The 22,429-nt window shown below is 39.1% G+C and overlaps 1 protein-coding gene across 1 annotated transcript in view; it reads left to right on the forward strand.

Moving 5' to 3' along the window:
- The window catches only part of cabp7a (calcium binding protein 7a), a 35,948-nt gene extending 15,378 nt beyond the window's left edge, over positions 1-20,570 (forward strand). Inside the window, exons 2-5 of the mRNA XM_084414826.1 lie at positions 14,840-14,983; positions 16,834-16,946; positions 19,233-19,383; positions 20,363-20,570. Coding sequence (XP_084270952.1) covers positions 14,840-14,983; positions 16,834-16,946; positions 19,233-19,383; positions 20,363-20,493 — 539 coding nt within the window. The 3' untranslated portion in view covers positions 20,494-20,570. The remainder of the gene's footprint in view (positions 1-14,839; positions 14,984-16,833; positions 16,947-19,232; positions 19,384-20,362) is intronic.
- The last annotated feature ends 1,859 nt before the right edge of the window (positions 20,571-22,429 follow it).

Consider the following 22,429-nt stretch of genomic DNA (forward strand, 5'->3'; position numbering starts at 1 on the left):
TATGAAACTGAAACCTCCAGTAGGTGGCGGCAAGTCTAAGTGAGTCAAATAATCATTTATTCACTGATTGGTTCAAACCAGCTGATTCATGCATGAACGAAACACCGCTCTGGGAGACTAAACTTTGTTCAGAACTATTTTTATTCGTGAAATAGAGCAAAAACAGTAAAAATTTACATTACTGAGTTAATTTTTCTTTAAATGAATATCAACTTAAAATGAACAGTTGTATGAAAATGAAAATGTGAAAATAGTTTTTGTGATCGTGCTGATATTCGGGAAAACATTGTGTAATATTGCTTAAATAGATCACATGATATAAACATAAAAGACAAAATGTCATACATGGAAAATTCATATTTTGAACACCAGACTCGCTTTTTTGTTGTTAAGCTTAATGTAGGGCTATAGTTAGGCTGGCTCTAGATATTGTAATAGTGCTTTAATTTGACACTATCGTTACCTGTCACTTGGGGTCTATCTGTGCACATGCCTGATTCTCTCCCTCTCTTCTCTTTCATATTTCGAGACAGATTTTAGGAGCAGTTTTTCAGACAGCAGATCAGCGTTCCTTTGTGAATGTTTGACAGTGACTGCAGACAGACATCTGCCTTCCGCCCTGAGTCAAACAATTTTCAGTCTCAGAATCTCATTTTATTGAATTCTTCCACAGATCATGTGATCAGGTCTAAGACACTTTTAAAAACAAATTAGAGTAGATATTTGATAATTCACTACATTTAATTTTATCTCTAATGTACACACCTTTTACAAGTGGGTTAAAAAGATAGTTCACCCAAATATGAAAATCATTTACTCATGTTGTTCCACAACGGATTATATTTTTATTTATGTATTTTTTGCTAACTAATTTAGCTTTATTTAAATAAATGTGACACATCCATTAAAATAATTAATCATAACTAACATTTGTTTTTCTTGCAGGAACAATATTCATATGCTTTTGAATTTTAAATGTATGTGTCCCATTTGACGAAAACTCGTGACTTTGGTTGTGTGAGTGTAAAAATAACAAATATGGGAAATGAAACTAGACAGATGTCTAAACTTGAAACCTTATGATTATGAAGTAACAAGAGGGCTTATCTATGAAGAACCAATCAAATTGTGGGGAAATTATGTAATGTTTCATGTAATTTTTGCCATAACCCTATTTTATAAAAACTGTTGTATTCGTGTTAGCTGGTGGGATTCTCAATTAAATTTGCCTGAGATCATCCGGCCGTGCTTCTTCTTGGGGGAGATTCTCTGAGAACTGTTCGGGATCTCTCCCGGCCGTGATTAAAGCATTCAGGGGACATTTGCTAAAGTCTGTCTGTCAATTATTGCTGCGAAGCAAGCTAGTTAGGGAAGCAAGTAAGTTAGGGTAAGGAACTCGAAGCCAATTGTCGACTAAAGACGCAAGAACTAGAAAAGATCATGTTCCATGAAGATATTTAGATTTTGGTTTGTTCCATGTAGCTATTGGCCTCAGAGCTATCGGCTTTTTTTTCTTTTCTTTTCTTTATTTTGGCCATTTTGGGAGCTTGACTGCTAAGTCACTAAGAACTGTCATTGCTACTCAATTTGTGCCTCTTTTTGTTAATTTCATTTTTTTCTGTAATTCTTTTTTTTTTTTTTTTTCAGCATTTCATCACCATTTTACCATGATTTCTGTCTTATAGTCTCTATTCTGCATTGTGAAGTAAGGAGCCCTGCAAATGGAATGCAGTGGAATTTTTTTTATATCATAGCAACGAATTAACAATTCGTTCCCAAGTCTTACTAATACGTCAGCACGTTTCACTAATTTGTTCCCTCGTTTTAACTAAATCGTGTTCACTATGTAATAATTTGTTAATCTTGTTTTACTAAATCGTGGCCGCGTTGTGATAATTAATTATCTTTCAAACATTGGAGCGCCTCGGGAGTGACCGATCCTGGAAGTACCAATTACACCACTTCTGTCAGCAGACAGACCAATCACAACAGTTATCGGGGAGTCCCGTCTCCCTCATATATATCACTGTGAGCTGTCCCCACTTCATTCTCGTTCTCTTCCCCATGAAGATCCTTATTGGGAAGCTATCCTCAGCAGAGCAGCAGGGAGTGGCCGCTAAACAGTTCACTTGACAAGCCTGTGTATATAGGTACGTCTCCGAACACGGCTATTTTTTCCTTAGTCTTCCAAGGGAATATTCACTGTCAAAGTGAATATTTTTCTTCTTCTGTCTTTTCTGGTGGGAACTAGCGCGTCGAGGCGAGTTCTCATTTTTCAAATCTTGAGCCGTTACAGCTAATTTTTCCTTTTTCCCCACATTGAGTGGTGTGATGAAGTTAACATCTCGGTGTTCGCATATCTGTTATGCGACTGAGAACCCACCCTACAGCGCAGGTAAGGGTGAAGATCCCTCTCGCCTGTGCACTTGTGGGTCTATGATTTCGTTCAAGGACTCTTATCCTCTTTGCGTATCTGGGAGTTAGACACACAGGCCATTTCCCATTAAGGGTATTAGAGAGCAGAATGCGAATACGGAGGATCCAAGTTTTTCTGCGCCACTCAGAGAGAAAGATGGGCTTGCTTAGCAAACCCAGTATAGCCTGGGAGAGTTAATGTATGAAATGTTTCCCGAACTTCCCCCTCGCTTTGAATCAGGCCCCTTGGCTAAAGATTTCGAGGAAGATGAAGAGGATGCAATTCTCCTTCCAAATCTCTCTTCCAGGCCTAGCAGTGCGACAGGTGAGTCACCCTAACCCATACAGGGAGACTTGGAACTTATTGAAATGTGTAGGAGAGCAGCTGCTTAACTCTCTATCGACTGGTCATCACAACAGGAAGGCCAGGGCACAGAGAGAGATTTATATGATGGGAAGAAGCTGCTGTCACGCACTTCCCCAGCCAAGCATGCTTCGTCCCAGCATGCATCGCAGAGATGCACCATTTTTGGGACAAGCCTTTCTCTCATAGAGTGCCAGTTAAAGGTTTCTCTAGACTGGATGTACTCAACATGGAGGAACTGGGGATGTCAACCCCAATATGGAGGAACTGGGAATGTCAAAAAAAGTAGAATTGTCTTGGCAAGTCCTCCACCCCTCCACCTCCACCCCAATCACCGGACAGCCCTATCCTCCGTCTCTCCTTCACTCCCAGGATGGTCAAAGAGGCTTTCTGCTTTTCTGTTTAAAAAAATCTACCGCTTATCTGCCTTGGCTGTCAGAGCTTTAAACGCCACTTCACTGCTCACAGCATATCAGGCTGATTCAGGTCTCCTGATTCAGCATTGTGGGAAGAGATCTGCATCATTGCAGATCTCAACCTCCGGTCATCCAGAGGAGCAGTCCAGATCTGTGGCCGCAGCATGGGCTTGGCAGTGGTGGGTGAAAGAGCGCTGTGGTTGGGATTATCAGGCCTGTCAGAAAGAGAGAAGGCGGAGTTCCTTGATGCTCCAGTGGAGCCGAAAGCCCTTTTCGGGGCTGCTGTGACAAATATGTGACAGCAGTGTGACCTTTGGAAGAAAGATGGAGAGGCTTTTGATACTTGCCTCCCCAGGAAGCCCACTTTTCGTCCGTCCTATTCTGGATTTACAGAACCTCAACAAACACCTCAGAAAATACAAGTTCAAAATGTTGACGTTAAAGATGTTATCACAATTTATTCATCCTAAAGACTGGCTTACATCAGTCCATCTGAAGGATGCATATTTCCACATAAGCATCTATCCGACACACAGAAAATTCCTCAGGTTTGCCTCATTTGGAGAGCTTAGGCTTCAAGATAAACAAGACAAAAAGCTGCACAGGAGATAATTTACCTGGGTCTCAGACTGACCTGTATCAAGCGTTTCTGTCGGAGGAGCGCATCAGGTAAATTCATGGCGGTCTATCCCTTTTTCAGAAAGGAAGTGTTCCATTCAGACTGTGCTTACGTCTTCTAGAGCTGATGGCCTCGACAGTTTCTGTCATTCCAATGGGCCTGTTGCGAATGAGGGAGTTTTAGCACTGGACGCAGCGCTTGTGTCCAAAACGCCACCTCAACTGCAAAGTGATAGTGATGTCACTCTGCATGCACACTCTCCGTCAGTGGAGAAATAGCTCTTTTCTTGGGTCAGGGCAGTTTCTCTGAGAAAGATGGTTACAACGGATGCGTCGCTAACAAGTTGCACACAAACTTCCTGGAACTCTTGAAAGTGTTTCTGGCATTTAAACATTTTGTGCAGTTATCACAACTACATACTACTACCTGTCAGACATCAGAGATTCTTAGCCAATCAGAACACTTGGAGGTGGATGTCTGGCAATGGAGTTCGGGGCGGGATTTCCTGTTTTCGATACAATCACATATGCATTTGGGAAACAAGTGCATACAAGTTTTTGCCAAGTGTACTGCACAAGTTCTGAACAGTGAAGCCAAAATATTTCTATCTCCCCTAGGTAGCTGGATGCAGTATAGCTCATAAACCCTGCCCTCTACATGTAAACTAATGGGAGCTGAGACAAACTAAACAATTCAATTACACTTCAAAAAATGTTTTTCCAAAGATAGTTTCTGTCATTTTAGGTAGTTATTTTTTAGATATGCTATAAAAATGGCGGTGTGACGTTGTGATTGATTGCTGAGATTGACAGCTTCTCTGAGCAAAGTAGTCACTGAGGCCCCAACAGACTTTTTTTTGGGAGGAGATTGGAGCTTTAATTTTAATTTCCACATTTCCATAACTGTATATTTTACACTGACATAATGAGTGGTTCTGCAGTAAACTGTACTAACCGATTCTGCAGGAGTTTTCACGCATTCCGAGTTCACTACTGCACAGACTCATGTTCCGAGTTCACTACTGCGCAGACTCATGTTCTGAATTCTCTACTGAGCAGACTCGGGTTCCCGAGTTCACTACTGCGCCGACTCGGGTTCCGAATTCTCTACTGAGCAGACTCGGGTTCCCGAGTTCACTACTGCACAGACTCGTGTTCCGAATTCTCTACTGAGCAGACTCGGGTTCCGAGTTCACTACTGCACAGACTCGTGTTCCGAATTCTCTACTGAGCAGACTCGGGTTCCGAGTTCACTACTGCACAGACTCGTGTTCCGAATTCTCTACTGAGCAGACTCGGGTTCCTGAGTTCACTACTGCGCAGACTCGGGTTCCCGAGTTCACTACTGCGCAGACTCGGGTTCCGAGTTCACTACTGCGCAGACTCGGGTCCCGAGTTCTCTACTGCGCAGACTCGGGTCCCGAGTTCACTACTGTGTGTTTCGAGTTCTCTACTGCGCAGACTCAGGTCCCGAGTTCTCTACTGCGTAGACTCGGGTCCCGAGTTCACTACTGCGCGGTTCCGAGTTCCCTTACTGCTCAGACTTGGTCCCCGAGTTCACTACTGCGCGTTTCCGAGTTCACTACTGCGCAGATTCGGGTTCCGAGTTCACTACTGCGAAGACTCGGGTCCCGAATCAGCGCAAGATGTCAGCGGCACATTGGGACATTGGCAGCTTTACTTTTCTACAATAGAAGAGAGTGAAGGTGCATTGTCCATCTTTTTTACAGTCTATGGTTTTTGTAAGATGTTTTGGTGCTGCTAGTGGCTGAAGAACATGTGAACGGGTTCCGAGTTCACTACTGCGCAGACTCGTGTTCCGAATTCTCTACTGAGCAGACTCGGGTTCCCGAGTTCACTACTACGCAGACTCGGGTTCCAAGTTCACTACTGCGCAGACTCGTGCTCCGAATTCTCTACTGAGCAGACTCGGGTTCCCAGTTCACTGCTGTGCAGACTCGTGTTCTGAATTCTCTACTGAGCAGACTCAGGTTTCCGAGTTCACTACTACGCAGACTCGGGTTCCAATTTCACTACTGCGCAGACTCGGGTTGCGAGTTCACTACTGCGCAGACTCGTGTTTCGAGTTCTCTACTGCGCAGACTCGGGTTTCGAGTTCTCTACTGCGCAGACTCGTGTTTCGAGTTCTCTACTGTGCAGACTTGGGTCCCGAGTTCACTACTGTGCAGACTCGGGTCCTGAGTTCTCTACTGTGAAGACTCGTGTTCCAAGTTCTTTACTGTGCAGACTCAGGTACCGAGTTCACTACTGCGCAGACTCGTGTTTCGAGTTCTCTACTGCGCAGACTCAGGTCCCGAGTTCTCTACTGCACAGACTCGGGTCCCGAGTTCACTACTGCGTGGTTCTGAGTTCACTACTGCACAGACTCGTGTTCCGAGTTCTTTACTGTGCAGACTCAGGTCCCAAGTTCTCTACTGTGCAGACTCGGGTCCCGAGTTCACTACTGTGTGTTTCGAGTTCTCTACTGCGCAGACTCAGGTCCCGAGTTCTCTACTGCGAAGACTCGGGTCCCGAATCAGCTCAAGATGTCAGCGGCATATTGAGACATTGGCGGCTTTACTTTTCTACAATGGAAGAGAGTGAAGGAGCATTGTCCATCTTTTTTACAGTCTATGGTTTTTGTAAGATGTTTTGGTGCTGCTAGTGGCTAAAGAACATGTGAGTTTTGATTGCCAAGCAACAGTCACTGTTGTGATGCTAGAGTGTTGTGGATAGTTGCCAGGATTTTGTTATGCAGTTGCTAGGGCCTTCAGGGTGGTTGCTAGGGTGTTATTTCAGGGCCAAATAAAAAATCCCACACTTAAGTCTCAATGATATTTTCATCTCTAGATATGACTAGGGTCTCTCCTTTATTGTAAGTTTATGGGATTATTTTTTTTTTTGCTTATAAAACTTTTGCAACTTTTTCTTTAATTTTTAGGGAGACTTTTGCCTCCTTTTTAATTCAAAAGACAGTGGATAGTGACAGAAAAAAAATGGAGAGAAAGATTGATCACAGCCTGGACACTGGTGTTCATGAGAATGGACATTTTTTAGTAAAAATTGTGCAGTGTAAATTGAATTTAGTGCACATTTTGTGCCACGGTTTGCTGTTACTTGATTTGCATAATTATTTTAGTGAAACGGACAATAAAACAATGCAGAGAGTGCATGCAAATAAATGGAGCCATCAGCAGACACAATTTATCCTTAGTGAATTCACCTAATCTTTTTATCATACTTTATTTTATGGTGGAATTTGGAAAATTGCTTTGATAGTGTTGTATCCTCACTGACCCTACATTTTCAAAAACATCTTTTATGCATAATAGTGAAGCACGATAAGAATAAGGATGAGTTTCACTGCCAATGTCTCCCAGCTTAACTGCCATTTTTAGTGGCCTTTATTCAGGTGACCGGGAGGCAAATGCAACCGCTTTTCCACAACCCGAAACCGTGTGTGATTAAGGCTCCTCTGGAGGTTTACAGGATCAGACTGCCAAACGAGAGAACCCCCCTCTGACACCGCGGCCCTGCGATGTATTTAATGCTTATGTGAATACTCCAGAGTCTTGTTAAAATATGGTTACTGTAATATTCAGATCGGCTGGGCCGCCTCACCACACAAGATGGATTAAGCCTGCCACAGATGTTTAAAAATAGTCTGGAGGACACACACACACAGGCGTTAGATGCACATAGACATGCTAGTATAAAGACACACTCTCATTGTGAAACCACAAAGTTGGAGACTGCCTCTGAAGAAAATGATTTTTAAGAGTTTTACATAAAGAGCTCATCTGAGGGAAGCCTGTTGTGGAAGGGGGACGGACGCAGCTGATAGATCTACACAAGGGAAATGAGAGATTATGGAATATAGCTGACCGGAATTGCCAAGTGTGGGATTGGAGTCAAGTATTGCTGGGAATGAATATAATTAAATGCTTTTTTTATGAAGTTAGTGATGGCCCTGTTTTTAAATGGATTAAACTATTGACTATCATAGATCTATCTATCTATCTATCTATCTATCTATCTATCTATCTATCTATCTATCTATCTATCTATCTATCTATCTATCTATCTATCTATCTATCTATCTATCTATCTATCTATCTACATCCATCCATCCATCCATGATGAATTACTTTAAATGAAAATCTAATGAGTGAGCCATTGCATACATAATGAATTATATTCAAGTTTTCCTTGCATAATTTGTTTGCAAGTGTGTTTGAGAGAAAGAAAAAGGCTTGTGTTGAAGACTTGAACATTATTTAACCCCACACATGCACTTTCATGTCTTTCTCTTTCAATAACATCTCTATATGAGAATTGTGGCAACACATTACAGCTTTGAAGTGCAACCTCACCTTCATACATCAAACAGGGCTTCAGCATGTATTAGAAGCACCCTGCCTTGAGATGATAGAGATCCTGCGAGCCCTTTCAAGCTCCCGGGACTTTTAAAAGGAAGGTTAAATCGGATTAAACATAGTGGTTCAATATAAAAAAAAATCCCAGGACAACAAACGGACAGAAAAGTGTATTGATGGCAGAATTTGATCTGAACACTTTGTGATTTGTTGGTAGTGTGATGTCATGATTTGATTATACAATAATTAAATCGGAACATCATTTACTCACCCTCATGTCGTTTCAAACCTGTTCGACCTTTTCTTCTCGGGAACGCAAAAAGAGATGTTAGGCAGAGTGTTCAAACAGCTCTTTTTCATTCAGTCAAATGCGGACGGAGCTGTCAAACTCATGATCAAATTATAAAAGTATAAAATTTTTGGTCCATATAACATCCCCTTTTATTTCCACTAAATGGAAATGAGCAGAGTGAATATTTGGCTTATCCTCTGCTTCAATCACATGGTTGACAGTGTTGACAGAACTTTTTTGGACTATTTTGGAACAAAACAGCAATGATGTAAATTGCAAAACCATTAATGAACAGATCTTTAGAAAATTAAGTAGCAGACTTAATGGAAGAAAATTTGGTTACTAAAATGAAAGCTGTAAAATGAAACGCTATAATTACATTGAAACCAATTCTTATAGTCTTAATGCAATGACAAACCCCTGAGCATATGGTCATCAGATATGAATGCCACGTGAGAGGGAGTTTAAACGGGTTTTACTCTTCTCTGTACATCCGTTATCTCACTGTAGGACAGAAAAAAAAGTATGGATATGTTATCTCTGTCTTTCTGAGCAGTGATTTGGACTGGCTGTCATGGCAGTTTAATCCCTAAAGGGCTCACAAAGAGAAAGTTAACACAGGAAAGTGATTAGTTAGCTTTCTTTGAAGAAAACTTCATTAATCTCTATTCTATAGCTACTCTTTGTTCAGGACTAGGATATATAATATATCCATATATTTTCCCTAGTGAAAATCAGTGTTTTGACTGGTTCTGTGTAAAGGGACTGGATGACAGTTATATAATGTAAATTATTAAATATTTTTGCAATAAAGTTAGTGCACATATTCAGAAGTAAACAACATCAGAGAATGACACATTTAGAGAAGAGCTAGCAAAGTCTTTTTTGGAGATCTGTTAGGCTTCAATGAATTTTGTGGTTTGAGATAAAAATAATAATAAAGTGGTGGAAATAATAGAGAAATACATATAGTAGGTAAAAGTTACTTTGGCAAAGAACTGAAATTTCCCAACAAATCATTGCCAGTAGCACAGCATCTGGCGGCATGTTGTGCTCTGGCAAGGACTTCCCCAATCGAAATGTTTTTCACTCCAAGGAAACCCGTGGCAATCCCTTAATCGGATTGCTATCTGTTCCTCACAAGACTTGTAAAATCTCTGTGCTGTTGTTGTTGCCTCATGCCCCTAAATTTGCAGAAAACACCTTCTGTTTCACTTCAAAGACAAAAGAAAGTGTAGGCTAATTGTGTATTTATGAACATTGCAACTAAGTGCAATGAGCTGAAAGTTGTAATTTATGTAAATTATACTGCAGGTGTGGTTCGAGGCACATTGGTTGTTGGATCGTTTTGAACAAAACAGTAAAAAATAAGCTGTTCAGATCTACCTGGTTGATGGAGTTGAATGATGAATGCTTTAAAATCTAGTCACACATGAATGGCAAAGTGCACAATTTTTCATTCATTCACCCTCTTATCGTTCCAAAACTGCATGACTTGCTTTCTTCTGCAAAACACAAAAAAGATACATTTTAAAAAAGAAATAGTACTCGTGTTGTCAGAAATATCAATATTAGATATGTATCAATAGGCCTACTCCTTTTCTGCAGTACTGATACACATACCAGCTGTGCGTTCTCACTCTCTTCTCTCCGACGATGAAATGACACACACCAACCTCCTCTCACTCTTCGCTCTGGTTGAAAAGTGCTTGTATTGCGCATAAATTTAGTCATTCCCGCAGGTTTCACACTCTCGCAAAAAGCACGTGCACCACTGATCTATAAGTAGCGCTCTCATAAAGCTGCCTCTCAAACAGCTCGCGAGTACTAAGTCGACTTCTTTTTCGTTGCTTGTTGCGGTTAAGCGGTCAAATACATACAAAATTACGTCAAAATGCTCATCTTGCTGAGTATTCAGGTAAATCCAGCTCGTTTTGGAACATACTTGAGAGAAAACGCATGTTGTGTAACAGTGTATTAAATCCATACATACTCTCTTAAAGTGACAGCAGCCTAATAAACCTGTTGCTCTTTCATATTAATAAAAAAAAAGACAAAGAGAAATCACTTGCTGCTCTTGACTGAATAACTTTAGTAACTTTTTAATTGTAAGCATTAATCTGTATTTAATTTTTAGTGTTATTTTACATTTGATTACTTTCATTTCTGTATTATTTCTTATCTGAATAAGCTGTAAGACCCAGCTGAAAATCTTAAAGCCATACTTATTTAATTTGTCTCTTTATTCTATTGTAATTATTTGTGCTATTGTTTGCAATTTGTTTATTTGTTATTATTTTATTACTGACTGTTTACTTGCCTTTTTTTGTTATTGTAAATTTAGTTCATCGATCCAAATAAAGTGTGTAAGCTATTACAACAAAATTACCCACATTATCAAAAATTATGAGATAATAACAAATTATCTGTATGACGGTATGTATGGCATTTTTCCCTCTGGCATGAAAAAATTAATCAATATTTTTCAAGGTATTGTATCAGAAGGTGAAAATTCCAGTATCATGACAATTTCACGTTCATTTGTTCACTTTTTCCTTTTCCAAAAATGATGCACAGCAGCATAAAAGTTGTCCATTTTACTTGTGCGTCTTTTGAAGTCATATATGATACCTTAAAGTATATATATATATATATATATATATATATATTTTTTTTTGGCTTGTAATCTTTCCCAATAATGAGCTTCAAAATTCTTTGAAATCTGTTTGTTAAAAAGTAATCATAACCCTTCATTTTTAGGTGCATGCTTGGCTTTCAAAGATATCATTATTATTTTCATAGAGAGTGCTATTTTTATGAGCAGGTACAACTTTTGATATATACTGTGACAAGCGAGCGCTATCATGCTGGAAGGGCTGTGGTCTAATCACAACCCTTACAATAGTGGGTTTGAACAGTTGTGCAGTTGCCTAGCAACAGGCAGTGGTGGGTTTCCCAAAAGCTTTGTTGCACAATGAAGATTGTTGAGTCCACTATTGAGCCTCGGTAGTTTCCCAAAATTCCCCACATTTCACACATCATTATGGGGTTTTTGGTTGTGACAGAGGCCTGATTCTCTGTTCCAAACAACACCTACATAGCGCCATGTAATCATTACGCCTTAGCCCCTTTCACACAGTAATCCTAGTAAATTACCGTGAAATTACCAGAATGACTTTATCGTAGATACACAAATATGCTGTTCACATAAGCAATGACGTTCAGGCTTTTTACCGTTAAGAGACCATTCACACATCAGCACCAAAATACCAGTAAATTTTGGGATGTCAGTCATCAGAAATCTTTAAACTTTAAAAACTTTAAACTTTAATTATTTAAAATCTTTAAATGTTGCGCTGTTGTCTTCATTCGCACACACGAGAACCGCTTAAGTTTCATTTTCTGTTAAATTTGACAAAAAAATTCGTCACAGAAGTTCTGAGTGATAGGTGTAAGGCAGGGTTTCTCAAACTCGGTCCTGCACAGTTTAGCTCCAACCCTGATCAAACACACCTAGCTGTGAGTTTCTAGTGATCCTGAAGACATTGATCCTGAAGACATTGATTAGCTTGCTCAGGTGTGTTTGATCAGGGTTGGAGCTAGGGGATGATCATACAGAACGCGTTTTTGATCTTAAAAACACGAGACACGTTTTATAGGCCTAGAATTCAACTGCAAAGCCGCAGCGCTGATAAATAGAAAAGAAGGCAGGGTCTCGAGCACAACAGGCTGAAAATTCTCCAAGTAGGTATAGCTGCAGACTGGAGATTGCAGACTGGAGACTCCAAAACCTGGCGTGAACTCCAGACATGGGCAGAACCTCCAAAAGGGGGCAGGGTGTCCACGCGCAAATACTTTCGTCATTGGCTCTGGCCTCAGCCAATTGTCATTGACAAGTTGTCAAGTTTCTCTGATCTTCTCTGCTTTAAAAATAAATATGCCTATATAAATGAATGGGGGTGGGTTGGCAGCGACCTGTCATGTGACTGTCTGTCAATTGGAGGAAGCCACGCCCTATTTTGGAGCTCTCACCCCGTTTTGGAGCTTCCAGACCCATCTGGAGATCTCCAGGCTGCAGCTATACCCTTCTCACGAGATGCAATGCAACGTCATAGATGTCCATCTAGCGCATCTTTACCTAAAAAAGCTATTAAAAAGCAGTGGAGCTTTCTGTAAACAGTGCGGCGTCCATTAGACCTTTATGATTGGCCAAAAGCATACTTCTTAAGTCAGAGTGTTCGAATCTTGTACGTGCTCCATTTTAAGGCTAAAGGTTAAAAGTGAATCAGTCAGTCAAAACAAATGCTGATACACTTGTATCATGTACTGTACCTTTGCGGTCACATGGGTTGAGTCACTGTATGGAGTATGTAGTGCATAGCAGTAATTATCTCAGTCAAGGATATATTTAGACAAGAGGCATGTTGTCTATTTCTGTACTATTAGATTTAGACATTATTATTTATTAGATTGAAGCTTTATTTAATTATATTGTTCTTCATAATAATCAAAATCACACAGTGTTCGTTCGTTGGTCAGAGGGGATTTAGTCACCTGACTGAGCCTGGTTTCTCCCAGGTTTTCTTTTTCTTTTTTTCTTTCTCCGTTCTGTCACCTGATGGAGTTTGGGTTCCTTGCCACTATCGCCTCTGGCTTGCTTAGTTGGGAACACTTAATATTCAGTAATATTAATGATTTGGCACTGACACTGTTGGATGAGAACTGAACTGAGCTGGACAATGACATCACTGTTTTCTCCAGAGCTGATTTATAGCTTAATTGAACTTATTTCATAATTTATGTATTTTACAGTTATCGAATCGAACTGAATCAAGTGATTTCAACTGACTAATGACTGTTTAGTATTTTCTTTTTAGAGCTGTTTTACAGCAGAATTGAATTCTGTTTGCATCACTGAATCACCATTTTCCTGTGTCACTGTAAAGCTGCTTTGAAACAATCTGTATTGTATGAAACGCTATAGAAATAAAGTTGACTTGACTTGAATAATGATATTTTTTGTGGTGTGCTCAGACATATGCAGTTGAGCTGCATTATTTTAAGATTATAATTTCTATTATTTGTACTTTACAATGTTTTGATGCACTTAAACATACTGCACAATATTCAGTAACGTTGAAATGAGTTCTTTAACACTTTTTTTTAAAATAGTTACAGTTCAAGTATTCAGCTGTAGTTCTGTAAATCTATTAAAACAATCACAGTTAATTATGAACTTGCTAAAATTTGCAGATAAACTTGAATTTTTCTTTTCAAAATGCAGTGCATGAATTATATTAATACATTTGGTTGTTGGCATGGTTTGAAATACTTTGTCGTATTATATTATTTAATAAAGTTTGTTTAGAATTGTAATTTCATTTATAGTTAAGGATTAATATTATTGGACTGCATTCATGGCACTTCTAAAAAGTCTGTGAAAAGTTGAAAAAAAGTTGCATGCACAAATGATCTACTTGCTGAGCTTCTTAAAAGATGGGGGATATGAGCATGTTAATGAAGATCATTAAAATCTGCAAATGAGGCTGAATATCCTGTTTGATTTTCTCTCGTCTGGTTGATAGGGCATCTTAGAACCATCCTGTTTTTCTTTAAAACTTCATTTCTTGTTTTTGGGCATCCAAATGTGTTGCTTGCAGCTAAACAGTTTTGCTTTGAAATGAGCAAAATAGAGCCCACACTGTTGCTGTTGTTATGGACCGCAGTGCCATAATTTCTTGTATTTTTCTCATATTTCCTCCCTAATATCCTTCACTCAGGGGAGCGATAGAGTTAATGTGCTTTTTTGTTTGGACCCCATGTCCAAATAGCCATTTATCAAACCTACAGCACAGTGAGCAAGCCGTGCACATACCGAATACTCCTGTTCACACTCTGTATTGAATATATTATCTGGATTTATAGTAATATCTTGCAGCCTGTGGTGCATATTTCATAATTATGAATATGGCATCATGGCGTGACAAGTGGAAAATTGCAAATGACTTAATGATGATGTATAATGCATATACGGTGAAATAAGTCGGCTCAACCAACTGTATGCATTGCTGCGTTTTCCCGTCTTTTAACAAGCCTATACGAATGCAACGGAAATCATCCTGTTCCTTTGTTTTAAATCCATCAAGTAAAGAGGCTGTGCTCTGCTGAATGTTTTTAAGGAGCAGAAAGTGAATTATTGTGGGAAAAATCAATATACTGTAATCATCCCTTTTCTTTGAGTCACTTCGGTGTGATGATTTTAATATCTGTCTTTTATAACAATGTTGCAGAGTAATACTTTTAAAATTGGAAGCATAAAGCACCGTCTTACAGATCTGTGTGTGACTCTCTTCCTCAGAAATCCGGGAGGCGTTTAAGGTGTTTGATCGAGATGGGAATGGCTTCATCTCAAAGCAGGAGCTCGGCATGGCCATGCGTTCTCTAGGGTACATGCCCAATGAGGTCGAGCTAGAGGTCATCATTCAGAGACTCGACATGGATGGTGAGGAGACACTTACACAAACTGTGAATGGACTGCAAAGAGAAAAGACCAGAATAGCTTGGGATGCTGGTGTGCTGATGTTCCCACCAGGCTGCTTAAAGTGACCATATAATGCTATTTTAAAGGTCTCCTACAACAGGTTTACATGCATCCAAGGTCAAAAACAATTCAATTTTCTCATAATATATATTGCACCATCACCTCTTTTCTTACAGTGTCTAAAAAAGCTCGATAAAGGATTCAGTCTCTCTAAACCCCTCCTTTGGTCAGATGGCCCAATCTGTTGTGATTGGTCTACCGCTTACATCACGCATCGGAAACGAAACGCTCATTATATCTGAATTTCGGCTCTGGAGGCTTCCTCAGCACTTGATACACAGTGATGTGAACAATAACGATGGCGTCGGTTTTACTGTATCAATTCGAGCGCGAGTCCTCATCCTTTTGAAGTGCATGCAACATGGATTTGCAGTTCAGAACATAACATCTTCTCGACATGTCAACAACACGACATGTTGCTACAACATGTTTCTTCTCAGCTACAACTACAGTGTTTGAGGGCGGGTCAAAGTACTAAGTTGGCGTTGTTTGCGGACAGCCAATGAATAATACCATAGGCTGGCATTATGCAAATTTGTCAGATTCAGAGCGATGATCAAAACATTGATGGAGTAGATCGAGTCCATCAACACCCCCAAAGCTTGCACAGTCATTTACCTCTTAATTTTGCTTGGTAACGTTAGGCAGTTTTAATTTATATGCTGTTGAATGTTTGATGATCACATTAGCTTATAGTGTGTACTGTGTAAGCAATCTTCTATATGCTCCTTCCGGTTTATGCAGATCATCTTCTTCACTTGTGTTTGGATCTGGAGATGTAGTACTATTTCAAAAGATCCATAACAGCCCCAAACCAACAGTATAACAGTGAAAACATGGATTGCCGGAAAACCTTGTAAATGGCAGGGGAAGCATTGTGTCATATATTATGAAACATCTTGTCCATGGTGGGGAAAGAGTTAAAGAGATAGTTCATCCAAAAAAATGTAATAAGATTAATCAACATGTGCTCATTTGCTCATGTTGTGCCAAACCTATGACTTTCTTTTTTCTTTAGACCACAAAATAAGACTTTTCGAGACATATTCAAATTTTCAAATAGTAAATAATGAGTCACCAATCAGATGCATTTCTCTGCACTGTAGGGATGCTAAACAAAATTGACAGATATTCAACAAATAAAAAAGCTGAACAACTGTGACTTTTTATTGCCCCAAACTATCATATTCCTCATAATGCATGGAGACAAGCGGATTATGCATGGGCTGATAATGAGAACATTGTTTGACAGTAGGCGTTTTGAAGTTTGAAGTTAGTTGTCTTGAAATTAATTGAAGGCGAAAGCGGTGCTTTGATGGCTGTAGTGGCGGTGCTTTAAAGAACGTCTCAGAGAGGGCCTTTCATTTTTATTTCACTTATTTCACTTATTTTATTTTTAGGATTGAATTAATTATTATCTTTTCATCAACTCATGAACCACCAGCAGTTCGCAAACGCCAAGTTGGGAAACTCCTCTCTATTTGATTGTTTTTGATAACGTGTTTATAGGTACGTAAGAAATTACTTATACCATTTTACTATTCTACATGACATAGAATGCATTCTCTCAATGCAAATTTGATTCAAATGCAGGAATTTTCTATGCAGGCATTCTCAGTTAAATTCTAAATAACTCACAACCCTGACAGAAAATATATTTCTATCCATTTCTATACTTGTTTCATAGAGCAAACAATTGGAACTTGATATCATGCTAGAAGCCATCTAATACTTCATGGTCTGTTTTTTAGGAGACGGCCAGGTGGATTTTGAGGAATTTGTTACTCTCCTGGGGCCCAAACTCACGGCTGCCGGGATGCCTGACAAGTTCAACGGAACCGATTTTGACTCTGTGTTCTGGAAGGTGATTATTTGCCACTTCCCTCTTATTTAAAGTGACAACAGGCACAAAGTGTGCTGCATCTGTCACACACCAAAACTACATCTAGATTACACACACTTTCAATCAGGGCCTGAAAAAAAATGACCAGAAAAGAAACTGTTTTGGCAAAAACAGGCAGTTATGAAGAATCAAATGCAAAAAATAACACTACATAGTCTTCACTGTTTAAATTAAACATGGATTAATCCTTATCAAAGTTATAAAAGTTATTCAGTCAAGAAAAGTGAGTGATTTTTCTTTGTCTTTTGATTAATATAAAAACACAGACAGCAGCAGGAATATTAGGCTGCTGTCACTTTAAGAGCTAATGCACGGATCCATCATGCGTTTTCTTTCTCAACTGTTTATGTTCACTTTAGGCAAAACTGACTATGTTTACGAGGATACTCCCCAATATTGGCCTTTTGACATAATTTTGTTTAAATATGTCTGTTCAAGCACAAGAAGATTTGAAAGAGAACTCAATTCACTAATTGCACGCTCTCTGAGATTCGGATTTGTGGGCGCACGCTTCGGATGTTTGCGCACAGAAAACTTCCCAAACAGCGCGTGAGTAACGAACTGAGTTCCCTTTCGCGTCTTCTTGCGCTTGAATATTTAAATTGCCAAGGCTTAAACTTTCGTGATCATGCAGTGCTGGCTGTCAACTGTCCTAGGCATCGTTCACGTTTGTTCACGTTCATGTTCTCACAACATTGCATTGTTAGAATTCATAGGTGAATCACCTTATGAGAATTGGCCTCCTATCCTTAAACATGAGCAAAATCTACTGTTACACTTTATTTCGATGGTCCACTTTAGACATTTAACTTTGCAACTATATGTCAAGTAACTCTCGTTAGAGAATTAGAAGACTGTTAAAAGACTAGTTTATGGGTTCGGGTTCGGGTTAGTAGAATAAGTTGACGTAGTTGCAATGTTATAGTTTGTAAAATGTCTGTTGGGGGACCATCAAAATAAAGTTTTAGCAGATATTAAGCAGGCAGTCTAATACTAATACTCAAATGAGAGTTACTTAGTTGTTTATAGTATAGTTGCTTAGTATAATGTCCATCAAAATAAAGTGTTACAAAACCTACAAATCTGAATACACTTCAATGCCGATATATTGTGATGTGACATGATGACTTTAAGTAAGATTTATTAGTAGATTTTATAACTGAGTCTCCAAGAGAGAAGAGCAGAATATCATTTGTAAGGGCCATATGGTGATTCACCCAAAGGGCGAGTTTCTCTAATCTCAGCTCACTGCTGGTGCATTTTTTAGCAGTGCGTTTGACCCCAAATAGCTACAGGGTTCTTCCTCTTAAACGTCTCTCTGTGTAATTATGAGTTCAGTGCTATTAATATGTGTGCATGAAATCCAAATCAACCCTGTCTTTTCTTACTACACATTCTTAGTCAGCAGTTCATCAGTACATGTTATTTTAAAGAAAATAAACTTGTTTTTGTTATCGAAATGCATGCAAAACTTGTTCCACCCCTTATTGGCGACTCTCCTTCAATTACCTCTCATTTGGAGACCGCTTTTAAACTCTGAAAGACAAAATCATATATTTTTTTTTCATATTGAATATCCTTTTGTACTCTAAAATATGTCACATTATGGAAGTGAAATTGGTTGCATGTCAAATTTAATATCAAGTTTTGACCAAATGTCTACTGTGAGGTTCAAACAGTAGAGCATGGTGTTAGCAACACATGATGTTTTATTAACGAAGCTTGGGAGGAACCTGTTCAAATTATCTATCCAATCAGCACGAGAGAAGGCCTGTACATACATGCCCAACTCTATTATGTTCCTCGACAGTTTTCTGCATCCCTCCACCACACCAACTCCTTACTATCGGCTGGTTCCTATCCCAGCCAGGGATACAAGGGGAGTACTCTGGGTTTGGGCCAAATTCTGAGCTCAGAGCCCTCTCCTCGGACAACACACCAAATTCGCATACTCTTTTACTCTATCTGATTATTTGTAAGTGTGAACTCGTGAACAAGGCCATGGGTTTGACTCCCAGGGAAAGCAACATAGTATCGGGCCAGATTCGGCCCATGTCTGGGCCATGTGGAATCCACGTGTACCAGATGCGGGCCGGATCTGGGCCGACACTATGTTGCTGTCTGGGATACCTTTAATGCCAGGTAAGTCTTCTATGGATAAAAGTGTCAACCGAATGCAATAATGTACAGTAAAGTAATGTATTTAGACCAATTGAAGATCGCATACAGTTTTGTTTCTATTTTTAGTGTGATATGCAGAAGCTGACTGTGGAAGAGCTGAAGAGACTCTTATACGACACTTTCTGTGACCACCTGTCTATGAAGGACATTGAGAATATCATCATGACAGAGGAGAATCACATCGAAAACCCTGGGGACTGCCAGGTTGACATTGACAGTGAGATTTTTTTTTCTTTCATAATGCACAGCTCTGGCTGAGATACAAATTAGTTTCAAAATAAACATTTCATCATCTTGATTAAAATCATAATTTCATCATCTTGATTATGTCAGGTGTATAACGGGTTAAATTGGAATCTTGTAGGAGGAAGCCCCCAAAAATCCTAATATCTTGAACTAGGCATACTCTACTGTTGAAAAGTTTGGGGTCAGTGCACAATTTTTTTAATGTGAATTAATACTTTTATTCAGCAAGGATGCAATAAATTTATCAAAAGATAATAATAATTGATAATAATATTCATTCAGCATAACAGCATAACATCAAATCAGCATATTAGAATAATTTCTGAAGGATCATGTGACTGAAGACTGGAGTAATAAATTACATTATAAAATCTATTCAAATTGAAATAATTTATTTTAAACTGTAATAATATTTCGCAATATTTCTGTTTTAGCAGCAATCTTGATCTAACAAATGCATTCTCAGTGATCATAAGAGACATCTTTCAAAACCCAAAGACCCTAAACTATTTAACGAATAGTGTGTGTGACATCATAGTGCTTCTTACTGAACATGAATGAGACTTGACTAACTCACACTTCATTGAGCACAACAAATACATAAATGTTTGGTTTCAATATTTATTTTTAGTTCTATTTTTTATTAAACGTTTTATCATTACTTTTCAGTACTTGGCAAAACAAATGTACATTATAATTGACCTTTCCAACAATTTTATCTGCCATCTTTCATGGATTTTCATGAAATTACCTACAGTATGCTGCCTAAAAAGATTGTCTAGGTAGGCATCTCGCTAGGTTTTGGAACAGAGCTGTGGTTTCTGGGAGTCTTCAAACACTTTTGAAACCTTCACAGATTTTTCATTTATTTATAAGTCAGCATCTCCAAACCTTGCCTTACCACCTTATTTCTCTTGATTTTCTTATTTGTTTTCTCTCTGTTTCTTCAGCGGAGAGTCCAACCCAGCAGGTGAAGCAAACATGCGTACGGAAGAGTCTGATCTGCGCCTTCGCGATTGCTTTCATCATCAGTGTCATGCTCATTGCAGCCAATCAGGTGCTTCGCAGTGGAATGAAGTAACGTATGGACCGCTCACAACATAGATTCAATTCAACATATGACAGTGAAAAAATGGCAAAAAAAAAAAAAAAAAAAAACGCACACATGCACACACAAACTGGAGCAACTGAAAAGTTCATTTCATTTACGTGAAATCCAAATGTGGTGACTGAAATATTTTTGAGACGAGCTACAGCTTCCACTGGACATAGTTTTTTATTATTTGACAGCAGTTTCAAAACAGAATGCACACAAATATGTAAACGCATACTGTGTCTTACCCTCAATGAAAAGTACAGGAAAAGAGCGAAAGAAGAAGTTTCTACTGTAATGGACTCTAAAAAGTTTCCCCTTCAACCGCTCTCTCCCTCTTCAGTAAGTTCTGGGTGAGTTTGGCCGCATGGACATCTCCAACCGAGGATCCTACTCTTCAATGCATGACGATGCATGGATTTACAATAGCCTGGACGCACCAGTAGAGCTCCGCTGTGCATCCATTCACCTACATATTAGATCCCAAAACAAATTTTTCCGGAGAAGGACCCGTCTCACCCGTTGGATATGGAGCGGAGGCCGTTTCTGACATTTTACATCCAGTATACTGATCCCTTTGCATGAGAATAAGGGCTGTTTAGGGCATGCTCATGTCATGCAATGTTAGTCTTGTGTTTGTCGAGTAACTATCGTGGATTTTTACCTGTTGCACACGCCTGAGATGATTGTAGTAGTACTGCATATGGTCAAAGGGGGCGTGAAACAACCCAAAAGTGATGCTATACCACTAGTGACATACAATATTAAGAGGTTTGTAGTATGTGGATACAAGTGATTTTCTTTTCACCTGAAATACACTATGCATTTCAGGCTTTCTGTTCTGAATGATCAACAGCGCTCGCCGGTGCAAATGTAACTGTTACATTTTGCAAACATTTGCACTGTAGTTGTCACGTTGAGATGATAATTAGGAGCTTTTGAATTGAAATGACACGACTGGCAGGCAATTATACCAAATGATTACGTAAGACACAGGATTAAAGGAGTATTTGATTTCTGACATATCAGGAAATTATTTAATGGTTGTTTCTGAACCAAATCGATGTCCATTTAAGCTTGTCGCCTAACCTACATGGATGATCATGATGTTTCTATTAGTTTGCAGTGTAAGGAATATGTGTATTAATATAATCTGACAGCAAACACTGTGGTATATCAGTGTTTCACTTCTATTTCAAAATATATTGTTCATATGTCCATATGAATGTGCCATTTGTGACGTCGTTCAGTGTTTTCCTGGGAAGCATAAGTTTGTGAGCAGGTTGACTTGATGATCACGAAACAGAGTATCTAAGGTGTGAATAATGTTTAAAATGTGAATGTCAGGGTTTGAATATGTATCAGCTAGTGTGTCATTCTGTTAAAGGGCATTTTCCAGGACATAACATTAGTTTTCAACTCAGCCCAGGGCATGAATTGATTTAGCTGTTAGTTACAGCACCATGAAACTCTTACATTTGGATGTCCAGGTATAAATGAAATATGCAATGGATGGAAACACGTCTCAACGCTCACTCAAGCACTGCGATCGAGTGACAGTCAAAGAGGAGTCACAGGACAACATTGTACAGGTTTCTTCCATTATACAGGCACGATTACTTATTAATTAACAGAAATGAGAAAGCTAATAATGTTCCCGAGCCGCACTCGCTTTAACCAGAGAATAGCCTATTATTTAAAAGTCGTCTAGAATAGCACTTGGCTGATAAGGAAATTCTCATTATATCATTACCGGATTGGCTGGTAACCCCATCTGCCCCAGAGTTTTATTTGTGCTTGGTAAATCAGATCCAACAGAATGAATTATTCACAATAGCTGCTCATAAAAAGAAAAGAAAAGATTTAAAGACCGACAACAAAAGCAGAGCCTTGCTGAATGCTTAGTTGTAGATGTATCACACTA

This window comes from Rutilus rutilus (assembly GCF_951802725.1).
Source record: "Rutilus rutilus genome assembly, chromosome: 7".
Lineage (NCBI taxonomy): Eukaryota > Metazoa > Chordata > Actinopteri > Cypriniformes > Leuciscidae > Rutilus > Rutilus rutilus.